Raw genomic sequence first — 14644 nt, 5'->3', positions numbered from 1 at the left:
CAAAAAGACAAAGTTTCTGGAATGTGCTGCTTTGAGGATGTTGTATTTTCATCACTTGAAAAAGTGGCAAATTTCCTTGTAATGGTTTCACTAAATGGTCATGTTTTCAACCTTTGAAAAAATTGACAAAAAGACAAAGTTTCTGGAAAGTACTGCTTTGAGGATGTAGTATTTTCATTTCTTGAAAAAGTGGCACATTTCCTTGTAATGGATTTACTAGGTGGTCATGTTTTCAGCCTTTGAAAAAAATGACGAAAAAGACAAAGTTTCTGGAACGTACTGCTTTGAGGATGTAGTATTTTCATCTCTTGAAAAAGTGGCACATTTCCTTGTAATGGATTTACTAGGTGGTCATGTTTTCAGCCTTTGAAAAAAATGACGAAAAAGACAAAGTTTCTGGAACGTACTGCTTTGAGGATGTAGTATTTTCATCTCTTGAAAAAGTGGCACATTTCCTTGTAATGGTTTTACTAGGTGGTCATGTTTTCAGCCTGTGAAAAAAATGACGAAAAAGACAAAGTTTCTGGAAAGTACTTTTTATTCCTTGCACCGGTGTTTGATTTTTATTCGATTAGAAAGAGTTGAAATTTATTTTACTACTTTTATGAGTTCGACTACTTCAATGAGAAAAGAAAACACAAGAGAAATGACAAGAAGAAAATAAGAGAAAAAGAAGTTCTCTCCAAATATTTGTCTGTGTGTGTATTTCTATGTGTACTTTATTTTATTGGTTTATTGTTGGAAAAATAAAGTTTGGGAAGGGAAATATCTTACACTATGGGAGGGAAAATGAACAAGTTGGGAGATAAAATATGAGAGTGGTTTGGGGGGATATAAGTTTGGTAGATGGGAAAATATATAACAGAAAATAACCCCAATAGCTTCAAAAAATAGCAAAAGTTACACGCAGCAGCGCCACGAAAAAGACACACTTTTAGACCCCTTTTTTACAGCATGAATTCATTTGTCCGTCATTGCCCGCACTCACTGAACAGTTGACAAAGCCCAGTGCACGTGCACAGCTTCCCATTCACTCAAGCCCAGTGCACGTGCACAGCTTCCCATTGACTCACCGCATAATACACGCTGAGGTCTTGACCGTCAATCGCTCCGCATAGCAACACGGCAGCACAGCAACGCACTGGGCCAAGGCCCGGAACAAAGGAGCCCTTATGTAACGCACACAATGGGGGCTCTACACAGAGCTGGCGGCGTGGCCGCAAAACCGAAGGGTCAATGGAGGTTGCTTGTGAGGGCTAGACTCGCCACGGGACACCCATTTTATGGGGTTTAGGCGTTCAGAAAAAAAAGATATGAATTTTTGAAGATTTTTGAAAAACGAAAATATGAAAAAACCGCCCGGCAGCACATATAACGGTTAAAAAAAAGCACCCGGAAGCAAGTGATTAAAAGAAGTTCCCGATTTCTTTTGAAGTTAAGTCATTATTACGATGTGTATCATAACACGTACCTATACGCTGATACACAGTTACCTTAACCACTTGCTGCCGGGTGCTTTTTTAACCGTTACATGCGCTGCCGGGCGGTTTTTTTTCATATTTTCGTTTTTCAAAAATCTTCAAAAATTCATATCTTTTTTCTGAAAGCCTAAACCCCATAAAATGGGTGTCCCGTGGCGAGTCGAGCCCTCACAAGCGACCTCTATTGACCCTTCGGTTTTGCGGCCACGCCGCCCGCTCTGTATAGAGCCCCCATTGTGTGCGTTGCATAAGGGCTCCTTTGTTCCGGGCCTTGGCCCAGTGTGTTGCTATGCTGCCGTGTTGCTATGCGGAGCGATTGACGGTCAAGACCTCAGCGTGTAATATGCAATGAGTGAATGGGAAGCTGTGGACGTGCACTGGGCTTGAGTGAATGGGAAGCTGTGCACGTGCACTGGGCTTTGTCAACTGTTCAGTGAGTGCGGGCAATGACGGACAAATGAATTCATGCTGTAAAAAAGGGGTCTAAAAGTGTGTCTTTTTCGTGGCGCTGCTGCGTGTAACTTTCGCTATATTTTGAAGCTATTGGTTTTTTTTTCTGTTATATATTTTTCCATCTACCAAACTTAAATCCCCCCCAAACCACTCTCATATTTTATCTCCCAACTTGTTCATTTTCCCTCCCATAGTGTAAGATATTTCCCTTCCCCAACTTTATTTCCAAAACAATTTCAAGTAAAATTTAGAAACCAATAAATAAAGTACACATAGAAATACACACACAGACAAATATTTGGAGAGAACTTCTTTTTCTCTTATTTTCTTCTTGTCATTTCTCTTGTGTTTTCTTTTCATTTCTCATTGAAATAGTTGAACTCATAAAAGTAGTAAAATAAATTTCCACTCTTTCTAATCAAATGAAAATCAAACACCGGTGCAAGGAATAAAAAGTACTTTCCAGAAACTTTGTCTTTTTTTGACATTTTTTTCAAAGGTTGAAAACATGACCTAGTAAAACCATTACAAGGAAATGTGCCACTTTTAAAATAAAGGTTCAAAGTGTCAATTAGTGGACGGTATGGTACTCCTTGAAGCAGGGGGCAGCGCAGAGGGGCTGGTTCACGTGTCGCACTTGAAGTGTGTCTTCTTTCGTAGACCACGGGAAGCGCAGAGGACACACCGCCGGTAGCGGAAGTCGCCATAGCTGGTCCTCTCAAAGTCCACGGGGAAGTGTCAGCTGACAAAGTGGGAGTTGGAGACTGGTGGAGTATCGTGCTGAGGGCGGTACTCGGGCAAGGGCTCATCAAACAGCAGCTCACGGACAAGACTCAAGCGGTAGTCGAGGAAGGAGAGGCGGTGACCAACGGCCAGGTACACGGCGTAGCTGTTCACCAGCGTCAAGTTGAGCAGGGAGAAGAAGAGCTTCTTGTACCACTTGAGGGACTTACGAGTTGCTCGATGATTTGCCGCTAGTTGGTCGCTCTTGTCAACGCCCCCCATCAGGGCATTGTACTCGATGACACAGGTCAGTTTCTGCTTTTCCTGCCCTGTCCTGTCTTGCTTGCCGGTGCCACGGATGTCTGCCGTATGCATGGTGGAGAGCATACGGATGTTGCGCTTGTCTCGCCACACCATGGCCAGGAGAGAACCGCTGACACCCAGGTCGGCTGACCGGGATGCTGTTTCGCCCCGCTTCAGCTTGACGGACTGCAGGTCTTTCGGCATCCCTTTTCTGTTCTCCATGACAATGCCGACGACGTTGAACTTCTGGTTGTGAAGTCGTCGAAACAAATCAGGACTGCTGAAGGCCCGGTCGTTCACCAGGTCCATCACCACTTGTGTAGTTGGTGGGAGGTCTCCTTTACTTTGGCCGCTGTAGATTTTGAAGTTGTAGCAGTACCCGGAGGCACTCCCCGTGCTCTGGCACAACTTGTACATCTTGATGCCGAAGCGGGCCCTCTTTCTGGGGTTGTAGGTAGCGAAGCGGAGACGCCCGTAAAACTTAAGTAGGGAGTCGTCAACGGAAATGTCCCATTGAATCACGTAGACAGTGGCAAACTTCAAATGACTGGGCGCACTTTTGAAGAGGCGGTCAATGCAGTCATCTGGCATGGCGGTGTTATCGTTGAAGTGCAGGGACTGCAGGATGGCAAGGAAGCGATCTCGGGGCATGACGGACGGGAATAGGCTCATCTTCAGTAGTGGGTCGGTGGACCAGAAGCTATGAAGGGTGGGGTGCTTCGCAATGCCCGTCATTATGCAAAGGCCCAGAAAGGCCTTCAGTTCTCTAGTGTTCAGATCAGTCCATGATCGCATGTGCGCCGATGTCTATGCGGGCCTCTGCACGGCATACCGGTTACTCTCTTGCACTATCTTGTTGTAGAGAACGTCGTCAAAAAACAGTTCAAAGGCTTCACTGCAGGTTGAGCTGCGATGCAGGCGGGGATCGACGGCACAACCATTACTGGTGAAGCCGTACTTCAGCGGTGTACTGTCTTCATCTGTCCACCGGAATGGTGCAGCACTGCTGCTGGTCGACGTGGCGGTCTGTGTAAGGGACTGTCTCTTGCGCTTGGCATATACCACCAAGGGTACATCACTGTCAATTTCTGTACTTGATTGTACTTGAGCAGGCGACGGCGGTGATGAAAAAGACGAAGAAACTTCGTCTGAACTCAGATAAAACTCGCTTTCACTGGAAGAACTGGACTCTCCGGATATAACTTCAGCCATGTTGTCTGTACTCTAAATAACACGATACCCAATATGAACACATGTGAACACTGCACAGCGTTTTTATTCTCAAGCAGTGAGGGCCGTGCCCTATCAGTCAATGTGGCAAGGGCCAGCAGTGTCCGGGCCGGGTCATTCATGGGGCGCAGGTGCATAATGAGCCCGCACAGCCTGTGCGTTGTCTTCGGTGCAGTGCAGCAATAATCCCCTGTGAGCGCCCGGCAGCGCAAACAAATGCGCTCTGCAAAACAATACACGGATTACCTCCGCTAATTGCAGCGCTCTGCGCTGAAAGAATACAGGGATTGATTGGCAGTGCCCAGCAGCTCTCAGGAGCTCGTACTTTTATTCCAGGCTTTGATAAGTTCGGTCACCCCGGCTATAAAATAAGTTAGGTCACCCCGGCTATAAAATAATGTACTGTAAATCATTTAAATTGTGTACTTTGTGTGGCAAATCGTTCTTTTGCGTTGTGAATGTGTGACGCATTGTGCTGGTCCCGTTTCTGATACTGCCCGCAACGCAGCGCCTTGCACATGCTTACTCAGGCAGGGTTTCCCGAAGAGTCAGACGACTTTTTTCATCACATGAGGGCGCACCTTTTTGCACTTCAATAAAATTTTGTAAAAACAAAAATGCTATTGGTGTCTGTTTTTATTGTTTGTTCTTCGTTGTTTATTTTCAAACTTTTGTTTATTTTTGGGAGTGAGATTTGGCTATGCAAAAGCTCTGCGTTGCAGTCACGTGGTTGTTCCACTGCGCCTGAGCATGCTGTGGCTTGTGGCTCTAATTAGGCAACCATCGCACGGGTGAGCGCAAGCAGTTGGGCCAGACTTAACTTCCATACGTGTGGCGTGTGCGGCATACACAAAGATCTCCAATGCATTGCCGCAGCCACCGCAAAGAGCCATCAGTTGGCCTGTCAACGCACTGGCTACAGTGGGCCCATGGTAACAGTTGGGCCAATTCCTGCAAGTCAGATTTTGCAGTCATGGTGTGGTTTACGTGTCTAGATTGATCGTCATTGTAGCGCACTTACAAGTGTTCCAGTGTGAAAAGACAGGCTACCGGGGGGCCCTTTTCAAACCGGGTCTAAATGGTCGCCGACCTTAACGAGGGACTGGCCTCGCCCATGCCCTGGCAATACAAAGCTTAGAATCCAATGAGGGATGAAATTCATGAACTTTTAAAGTCCAATAGAATATTCCTGTGACCATTCCACCATTTAGGAATGTGGTCAGACCCTGGTGCGATTAACTATTTGAATCCAGTGACTGGATTATTAATTTACTTATTCTTAATTTTTGCAATGTGAGGATGATGTCATCAGGTGACAAATCATGTGACATTATATGTGCCTCCTTTGAAGCACTGTATCTCGTGAAGTACAAGTTCGATTGGGTTGAAACTTGGCAGATGGCTATAGAAAGGGAAGTGTAAAATTGACGTCATCATCAGATGATGTCAATTTTACAATTTTACAAGTCATGTGACATTTACCCCTCGTGATGGGAATTTCTTTCCGAAAGCCGACTCCAAGAATTCCAGCCTCGCTTGGCAACGAAGGCCACCTGCCAAACCGCAAATTCTGGGTTTGTGACCCTACGTGCTCTGCACACTTTGAATTTCATGGTGAAAAGGCTGATTGTTCAGTGGCATGCAGCTCTACTCACGCTTCCACATTCCCGTTGCCTCTTTTCAAAGTGGGGACTATTGTGAAGCTGGTGGTTAAGATGCAAATTTGGTCTTTTCATTTCTGGGCTACACACAAAGGCCAATTACCATATATACAAGAGACAGGGTCTGCCTTCTTTCACCGTGTTCGCTCGAGCGTGGGTCGAGAATAATAGCTGAAAAGCGGGCTGAGGACCTCAATTTTTACGGCGTTTCTAGCCGCGTCCCGGCACGAAGGGGTTAAAGGGGCACTTTTCAAAGAAATATATCTCTAATGGAGTTGAAACTTTGTGTACTTTGTGTATAGCTGGAAAGGGAATTGTTCAGCCCAAATTTACCTGATATGATGATGACATCATCAGGTGACAAGTCACCTGTCATCAAGGGTGCACTCTTTAAAGCACTATTTTTCATGTAGTACGAGTGCAATTGGTTGAAACTTGGCAGATGGCTAGAAAGGGAACTTTTACACACCAAAATTTACCTGATGGGATGATGACAAGTCATGTGACATTAAACATGCTCTCTTTAAAGCTCTATATCTTATGAACTACAAGTTATTGGGTTGAAACTTGGGAGCTGGCTAGAAAGGCAAGTGTTTCAGAAGAAAATTAACATCATGGGATGATTACGTCATCATGTGACACATCATGCAACATTAAAGGGGCGCTCTTCAATGAAATATATCTCTTCAAGTCAATGCACAGTGGGGCTTGCCCTGAATCATAAGGTATAGCAACAATGTCTGTAGTATGGGGAATTCAAATTGTTATGTTCACATGAATTTGAAGAAACCTGTTTTACAGATTTTATTCAAAGTTAACTCACAAAAAGGCTTATTGAAATACTTTCTACAATGCCTTGTGTAGCTTGGAATTTCTCAGCTTTTTGTGTGTTTTGTGTTGCATGCCTAATGAGTATACATTCAATCAATGACTTTCACCTTCTTTTCCCAAGTATGGTGTCACCATTTGACTGATTAATTTTTTTTTCAATGTGTGTTGATATAGTTTTCGCATCATTCCAAGTGCAAATGTATCAGCAGCAGACATTGAAAAAGAGAGGGACGAGTGGTTCAAGGTAATATCTACTTTGTTGTTCTGCTTGAGATGATAATACTAATAGACATTTATCAAGCTCAAAACATATCCACCATAAAGGTGCTCAAGGCCCTATACATAAACAAGCAAAAGAAAACAGCATGCTGAACATAATAAGAGCAAACAAATATAACAAAACTGTAAACAACTGCAGTACAGTTTTGGCGTATTTTGTATGAAAAATTGATGAAAATATGACCGTACCTTTTTATCATCATAAAATACGTATTTCGATAATTTTGACATGGACTGAAAAACCGAGGGCACAGTGTGAAATCTAAGCTAAAATAGCTAAAGTGGCTTCGAGTAAGACTAAGTCATATGTCATGCCGTTTTTATATCGCAAACTCGTTAAGTAAAGCATTTGTGATTGGTGTACGCGATGTACACATGCCCCTGGTAGCGCACGTATCAACCAATCAGAATGTCACATACCAAACCGATCAGCATGCATTGTGGAGTGTACATTTGTGTGCATGCCAAAAATTTCCCGACGTAATCATAAAACTGCGTGAATGAAGATTGCTTCAACTTCTAAAAAAGACACCCCAAAACGGAAGCAATGCTTCAAAAGGAAATATACGGAGAAATTTGAGTTCATATTACCTTCCCAGGGAGGTAAAAACTACACTCGCTGCACTTTGTGTATTTCTGACTCCAGTGTCATGCATACATTGGCATAGTGGGAGTTATGATGTATCTCGCCATATCGAAAGCAGTAAACATGGGTCGTGCTGTTTAGCGTCAACAAATGTCAACAGGCGTCAACAAAGCATTAACTAAATATTCAAGTATTTTTATACAAATATTCTATATATACAATATTAGTAAAACTCCTACATATCATATTCAACGTATCATATTATCAAAAATGATATACGCGCGAACGATCATGATTAATGGCGCGCATGACAATTCGGTTTGAATATGCACATTTGTAATTAGGTTTTTGTAACCTGAAACCACGCGAGATGATATGATTCGTCCACGACTGTGATGTCACTATGTTAATGCACGTAGACATTTCCGCGCGTAAAAAAACGAACTTCAAAGTACAATTTTAGCATTTACAAACCGCATTTTTTACGGAGACTTTGTTGGGTTGTTGCTGTAGTCCAAGAGTTGATGTAATTTTTTAATATTGTCACTATCAAGCTAACATTTTTTGGTAAGTAAGATTGCCCGATCTCGTCGGCCTATTTTGGATTTAGAAGGTTAAGTTCACGTGTGATTGAATAGGAACTTACCCGTGCGTTGAAAAATAGCCACATTCACGTACACTTTACCGGTTTCGTGATAAAGCAAACATCCCATTTTGTTTGGAGACTTTAAAATAATGAATCATTCAAATAGATCAACCCGTCTTAACTCAAAACATTCCAAAAAGACTTTCCAATTTTTTAAAGGTGTTTCACTTGTTTCGCACCTCTATTTTTTCTCCTTTTTGCAACTCCAACTGCAACTTCGCATATGTCGCTTGGGTAGCTTCAGCTTTGCCAATCTCTTAAGACCAATGACAGGTTACCAGTGAACATTAAATTAAGTTTTGAGAGTCTTAAAAGTCTTGGAAATAAGTACACTTAGATAAGAGAATACATTAAATAATGTCTTGAACTGTCAATGATGACAATACAAAACCACCAAACATTAATTAACAAGGAAACGAGGGAGCTTAGACTGCAAGCAAAATTCAGTGTTTTGTTGATTTATTGAAAATGTCAATCACAATTCAGTACAGAAGTTTTACACATCTCGTTTTTTCGTTAAGCTGCCTTTACTTCTTTAAATGGTCCAGATTTCCTGCGTTTGTAGTCATTTTCAAAGACCTCAACAACAGCTGTATGGATAGAATGCCTGAATTATGAAATTGTGTAATGGCTTTGTTGCTCAACCGCATTTAATGAGGGTAAAAAAATTTGTACATAAAACATGAAACTTTACTGTGAGGTCTATTACATGAACAAAACCTTGGGGGTACATTCTGCATTCAAAACAATTCGTTTCTGCACAAAAAAATCTTTTTGAAACACCTGTTTTTTCACACTTTCCTGTTGATTCACTTCAGCAATGCAGATACATGCGCGATACCTACATGGAGTCTTGGACAGCATATGTGCTTTGAAGGTTTACATCCAAAATACTCACCAGTCTTACATTTTATATCAAATAATTTGAAAACTTCAAATAAATCTTTGCCGCTTAATAAATGTCATTCGTCATTGTACGCTTCAACTCACTTCGACTAATTTTTAATTCTTTCCTTGCAGTCATCAGAGTCATCCTTGAAATGCTTGAAATTCCAATCATCAGCTCAGGCATTACGGTATCTGTGTAATTGCTCCAACTGGAAAAAATATAATGTGAACATTCATGTACTATCAAAAGGTTGTAAAAATAATTGGCAGGTTTCTCCATATTTATAGATTTCCAATGGCATTCCTTATCTTGTGTCAGAATCACTTCAATTCAAATTAAATAAGAAAAGATGTTTCTTTTGATTGTTTTTGTGTTTAACGTGAAGTGTAAATGCTGCCTTTATCAACTGCAACAAATTCCTGCCAAAAATGTAACTAACAATCACCTGTTGACCCCAAGACAAGCCAGGCCATGCGAATAAATTACAGATGTTTGCCAGTATAAAGTTCACCACACACATACAAAAATGATCCGTCATGTTCGTTTTTCGCAGGTCTTATTTTTCAGCCAACCGAGATTGACAAAAAGCATTTAATTTAAGCCTAGGCCGACCTTTTAACATTTCCAAACATCAATTGGGCTCGCACAATGCGAAACGATATCATTCTGGACCAAGTACTGAAGTATTGCCAGGACTGCCAAGGTAGTAAAATGTGGTCTTCAGCATATACAGAGCTGTGAAAGTGGGGCTTCTATGGTCACGACATGGAGGAATCCGTCAGTCACTGCAGTGGGTGCGGGCCCCAAGCTCAGCTCAACGGCAGCCAACCACAAGGCAGCCGGCTGCGGTTTCGTGAAGGTAGGGCCGGTGTCAGCTTTCTTCCCACGGGTGTCAGTTTCCAGGCACACCAGATGGCTTGCCAAGCGTTGTAGCCATGGGCGATTCCAACGTTCCTGATCTCCGACAGAAACAAACAAGCCCATATTTTCACATTTTCGCGAAACATGCAGTATTAGTTCCAAAGTAGATAATTCTCCAACTTTTCATGACATGGTACACAGTGCATCACGTGCAATTTCAAATTGAAATGTCACCAAAAATATGATATTCAAGGGTGAGTTTTCATGACTAAAAAAAATTTTAGCTGTCTTCCTGCAGTGCAAATAATGAACACTGGACCCTCGTTCACCAAATTTAAGAAGGTAGATTTCTGTAAAAAATGCAGTTTTAAAAATATCCTTACTTTTTCCGACAAATACTGAAAAAATTTACAATTTTATTCAAATGTGTGTCAAAAATTTGAACTTGCATAAATTTACTTTGGAATGGAATATTTTTATCATTTAAAAAATATTTATCATTTTGATGAATCCATCTGATCAACTGGGGTGACTAGAAACCACCAGATACGATGTCGTCACTGGAAAGAGGGGATGTAATTGGAGAGTCGTTTTAAGTTTATCTCCCAAGGGATTAAAAATTAATATTCATAAGCGATAACAAGGGGCACCATTTTCAAAATTTTTGGTGCATGCTCACCTTCACGAGCGGCCAATCGTGTACGAAGGTAGAAATTTGAGCGACAAATTCGGGCCTGCTTGTGCAGCCTAACTGGCCGCCATCTTGTTTTTGCATGGATGATAGAGTAAAGAAAGATGGGGGCCTCCATACATCGCGAAAAAATTTAGTTTTTCTGCGTGAATCTGGAAATAAATTCGGTGTTTCTTTTATGCAGTGACAGGTCTTAGAATCTCTAAATTTAGATAAAACTATTTTTAAATCTTTAGAGGGTATTTTCAAGTTGTTGACACTTTGTCGACGCTAGTTGAAGTACTACTTGTAATTCTTTGTGTTTACGCTAAATCCCATGACCGGTAAACACCGTGACATCGCTGAAACGAAGAATGTGACCCACAGCAGCACTGCAGTCCTGTCAGACTCTCTCATAAACAAAATATACACCTAAGCTACAGCCAGGCCATGGCAGCAACGTGCACAACAAAATGAACTGTTGCGTAAATGTAAGAAAGCAACTGCTGTGAGCAACACCAGGAAATTATAAGGTCCATAATAAGTGAAGTATTCAAGTTCAAATAGTATGTAGTCACGCAAAGGTACTTATAAGCTTGTCTTTCCTGTTTGTTTGGGATAATACACATTTTTATTGAACAATACACATTTCGGAACCTCCGAATACACTTTTGCGATTGTAAAGGTTGGCAGGTCTGCAACTGGAGTGGTTAATTGAAGGCCAACAATATGAGGTGAGTTTTGAATGATGTTTTGAAGATGTGGATGGTTTCTAAAGTTTCTGCACATAGACAATTCCACAGATCTTCTTCTTGCCAGCGGGTAGTTCGTCTGCTCTTCACCGCAGTCATATGTAGTTGTTCCTTCTGTGTTGAAGCCGTCCATCTATAAGGATCTTGCAGCAGCCTGTTGCGGTGCAAAGGCGGTTGAGGCAAGCCCAGAAGAGCCATGTCTCGCATTAGCCAGATGGAAGACACTCTTTCGGAGTGATGGGTACTCTGTGCAGAGCACACTGGAGATGGGTCAACCAAAGGTCAACCCATTGGGAGTAAAAATTGATGTTGAGGACCTGGATTGGGAGGAGGACTGATGTTGAGGGCCGGGGCTGGATGGAGGAACCTGTGTCCGGATTTGAGTCTTTTTGGAGGTGGTTCCCTCTCGAAGAGAAGATGGAGGGGGTTGCTCTCTTGTTTTAGCTTTTCCTTTTGGGTCAGGACCTGCCTTCTTATTTGCGGAGGCCCACGCAAGTAAAGGCAACTCTAGTTGGTTTGAGGTGACCTGTGATGGCTCTGCAAGCAGCATTTAGAGCAGTGCTACCTTGGAGGTGTGGACTGATCTGCACCAGACTGGAGATGCATATGCACCAACAGATAAGCAGAGGGCTAGGACAATTGTTTGGATGGTATTGGCATCAGCAACCCATTTTCTGAGGATGCTGTTCCTTGCAGGAGTCTCTGCCTTGGTGCTGGTGATGTGATCTGTGTAAGAAGGTGGGATCCAGTGTGATACCAAGGTAGACTGGTTTGTGAGTTTGCTCTGGCCATTTTCCGTACCATTGCATTTCCAGTTGTCGGTTTGCTTCATGGTTCTTGAGGTGAAATGCACTTAACTGGGTCTTGTCTTGATTTGCACAAAGATGGTTTGCTGTGTAGATAGGGGTGAGGCCTTACAGAGCAGCAGTGAGGGTTTCCTCTACTTCCTCAAAAGAGTGTTGCTGAGAAGCAATGCAAAGGTTGTCTGCATTGAGGGAAGCTCTTGGTGTTTTGGTGAATAGGCTGGTCATTGGTGTAGATGTTGAATTGCAAGGGTGCAAGAACACTTCCTTGGGGAGGCCATTTTTCTACCTCCACCATCTGCTGTGACTACCATGCAGATCCAAGAAGAAACACCTGTTAGAGAGGAGAGTACAGATGATCTCAGTGAATTTCACATCATTGGTCATTGTGAAGAGCTTTTGTGTGGGTATTGGATTGATTTACTGGGTCATATGCTGCTGAGGGGTCTACAGATGCAGCTCCAGTAATGAACCCCTTTCATAGCCATCTTCAGTAAACTGCGTTAGGTTCAGGAGTTGCCCTGTGCAGGACTTCCCTGGCCGGAAACCTGCCTGGTCCGGAATGACGTGTTAATCTACAAAGAGAGTAAGATGGTTTAAGGACAAAGCCCTTGAACAGCTTGAATTTGTGACACGGCAGTGAGATAGGCCTGTAGTTCTTTGGTATGGTGGGGTCTTTCCCAGGTTTGAGTAGAGTGATGACTCTGGCTTTCCATCAAAGCTTAGGTATGTTGTTGGTTACTAAGCCAGAGTTGAACATGTCCAGAAACCACTGGATTTTCTTGGGCCCAAGGTGCTTGATTTGTTCACTCAATATGTCATTGAGACCAGCTGCCTTGTTGGTCATAGCACCGATGCCATCACAAAGCTCCTTCAGGTTGGAGGTCTGGTAAAGCTGGTGGGCTCCCGGGAGTGAGCACGGTCTTCTTCCAGGAGTTTGGCACGGCTTCGATGGCAGTCTGGGTTGGCTCTACTATTAACCACTTCCTGCCAGGGATTCCGGATCCAGACACATATGCTTTATATGTGTGGCCGGGGTCTCCGAACTCAAAGGGAACAGGGCCTTGTAACAAAAGAGTGTACCCGGAACAAAAGACCAGGCTGCTGGACATTACCGACATTTTTTCACTCTCAAAAGTGGAGATAATCCAGCCTTGTTTTGAAATAGGATACCACGGTTTAGACCGAGCGAATTATCACCGGGGACAAAAGCGATCCACCACCGCAGCAATGAGCCACACAGCACCGCTGCATGCTAATCTGGCTTCTATTGATAAGAGGTCAGCAGCACACTGAGTCAGGTTCATGAACAAAAGAAACTTATATAACACTGCACAATCTGGGCTCTTTTCACAAGGCTGCAGGCCTGGCTGAAATACTCAGATGGCAATCGATTTTGTTTGTCAGGCTAGAGTGGACACCAGACAGTCCTTCACGTGTTTGTAAGTGTCCAGTAAATGAAGATGGGAATTTTTAAAGAATTTTGAAAACAGAAAAAAAATGAAAGTTATCCCGGACCAGCACCATCAACATAAATAACTGCCCCCGGCAGCAAGTGGTTAATGAGGAGTTGGTTGGCAACTTGGTCAGCAGTTACTTGCATTCTGGGCTATGGTTTAGTGTAGTCATTGCAAAGAATGCGGATTGTTTTCCAGTCCTTCCTGCTGCTGTGTGTCCTATATGTGGACTCAACAAAGTTTTGCCGTTTCTTCTTTCTGTCTACAATTATCAATTGCGTAAGGGTGTCCCTGGAATTAAGGGATTCCTGGCAGAAAGGGTCTTCTTGGAATTGCTGCACACAATCTTAAAGGGGAACTTAGCATCTTCTTACAGCCTACAGTTTGTGTGGCTACCTCGAGGGATGTTGTGTCTCGATGATTTTTTTTTCACCAGCTTGATGAAGAATTTGTACTTGCAAGGCAGGCAGGTCCTGAATGGCATTGTCAAGATTGGTGGCGAATTTCTGCCGCTCAGCTTTTTTTTTTCAGGTTGAAGCACCGTTGGAAAGGTACGTGTCTTAGGGTTACGACAGGGTTGACCTAAAGCCCAATCTGGCATTGTTGAGTGTGTGGGATGGAGTTGAGGACAATCTTCCTTTGCTGGTTTGCGATGATGGAGGATGCAAAGACCAGGTCTGGGTTGACGCACAGGTATGGTCCTGATAAGGACTCATGTTTGTGACCCTGTGGCTCACCAGCAGGTACGTCTTTGTTGACCATCGGTGACGTAGTAGTGAGCAATAAGAGTTGTCTAGTGGTATAGGGTGGTAGAATCATTTGCAGGTAAGGCAGGGCAATACAGATTCCATAGATGAGGTACTGCTACAAAGAATGACCTGTCCCAGAAAGTACAGTGTGATTTTGGCTCATAAAAGTCAATATTTATTACTGGATCGAAGAACACGAGAGGGTTCATAAGCAGAAAGCATGTCTGTGATGTACGACCAAGCTTTGCCACGTAGAGCTTTATAAACCAA

At 43.0% G+C, this 14644-nt stretch overlaps 1 protein-coding gene across 8 annotated transcripts in view; it reads left to right on the top strand.

Moving 5' to 3' along the window:
- Positions 1 to 14644, top strand: part of LOC110987750 (uncharacterized) — a 523067-nt gene that overhangs the window by 205697 nt on the left and 302726 nt on the right. For all 8 annotated transcript variants that reach the window (XR_015425693.1, XM_087138265.1, XM_087138261.1 and 5 more), the window contains one exon: positions 6857 to 6926. Coding sequence is in view for 7 of the 8 variants with exons in the window: in XM_087138265.1 (XP_086994391.1) it covers positions 6857 to 6926 (70 nt within the window). In the remaining variant the exon portion in view is untranslated. The remainder of the gene's footprint in view (positions 1 to 6856; positions 6927 to 14644) is intronic.

The sequence above is a fragment of the Acanthaster planci genome, linkage group LG06 (assembly GCF_054643075.1).
Source record: "Acanthaster planci isolate LZ-2023a linkage group LG06, COTS_SCS, whole genome shotgun sequence".
NCBI lineage: Eukaryota > Metazoa > Echinodermata > Asteroidea > Valvatida > Acanthasteridae > Acanthaster > Acanthaster planci.
This window is presented reverse-complemented; position numbering and strand designations above follow the sequence as displayed.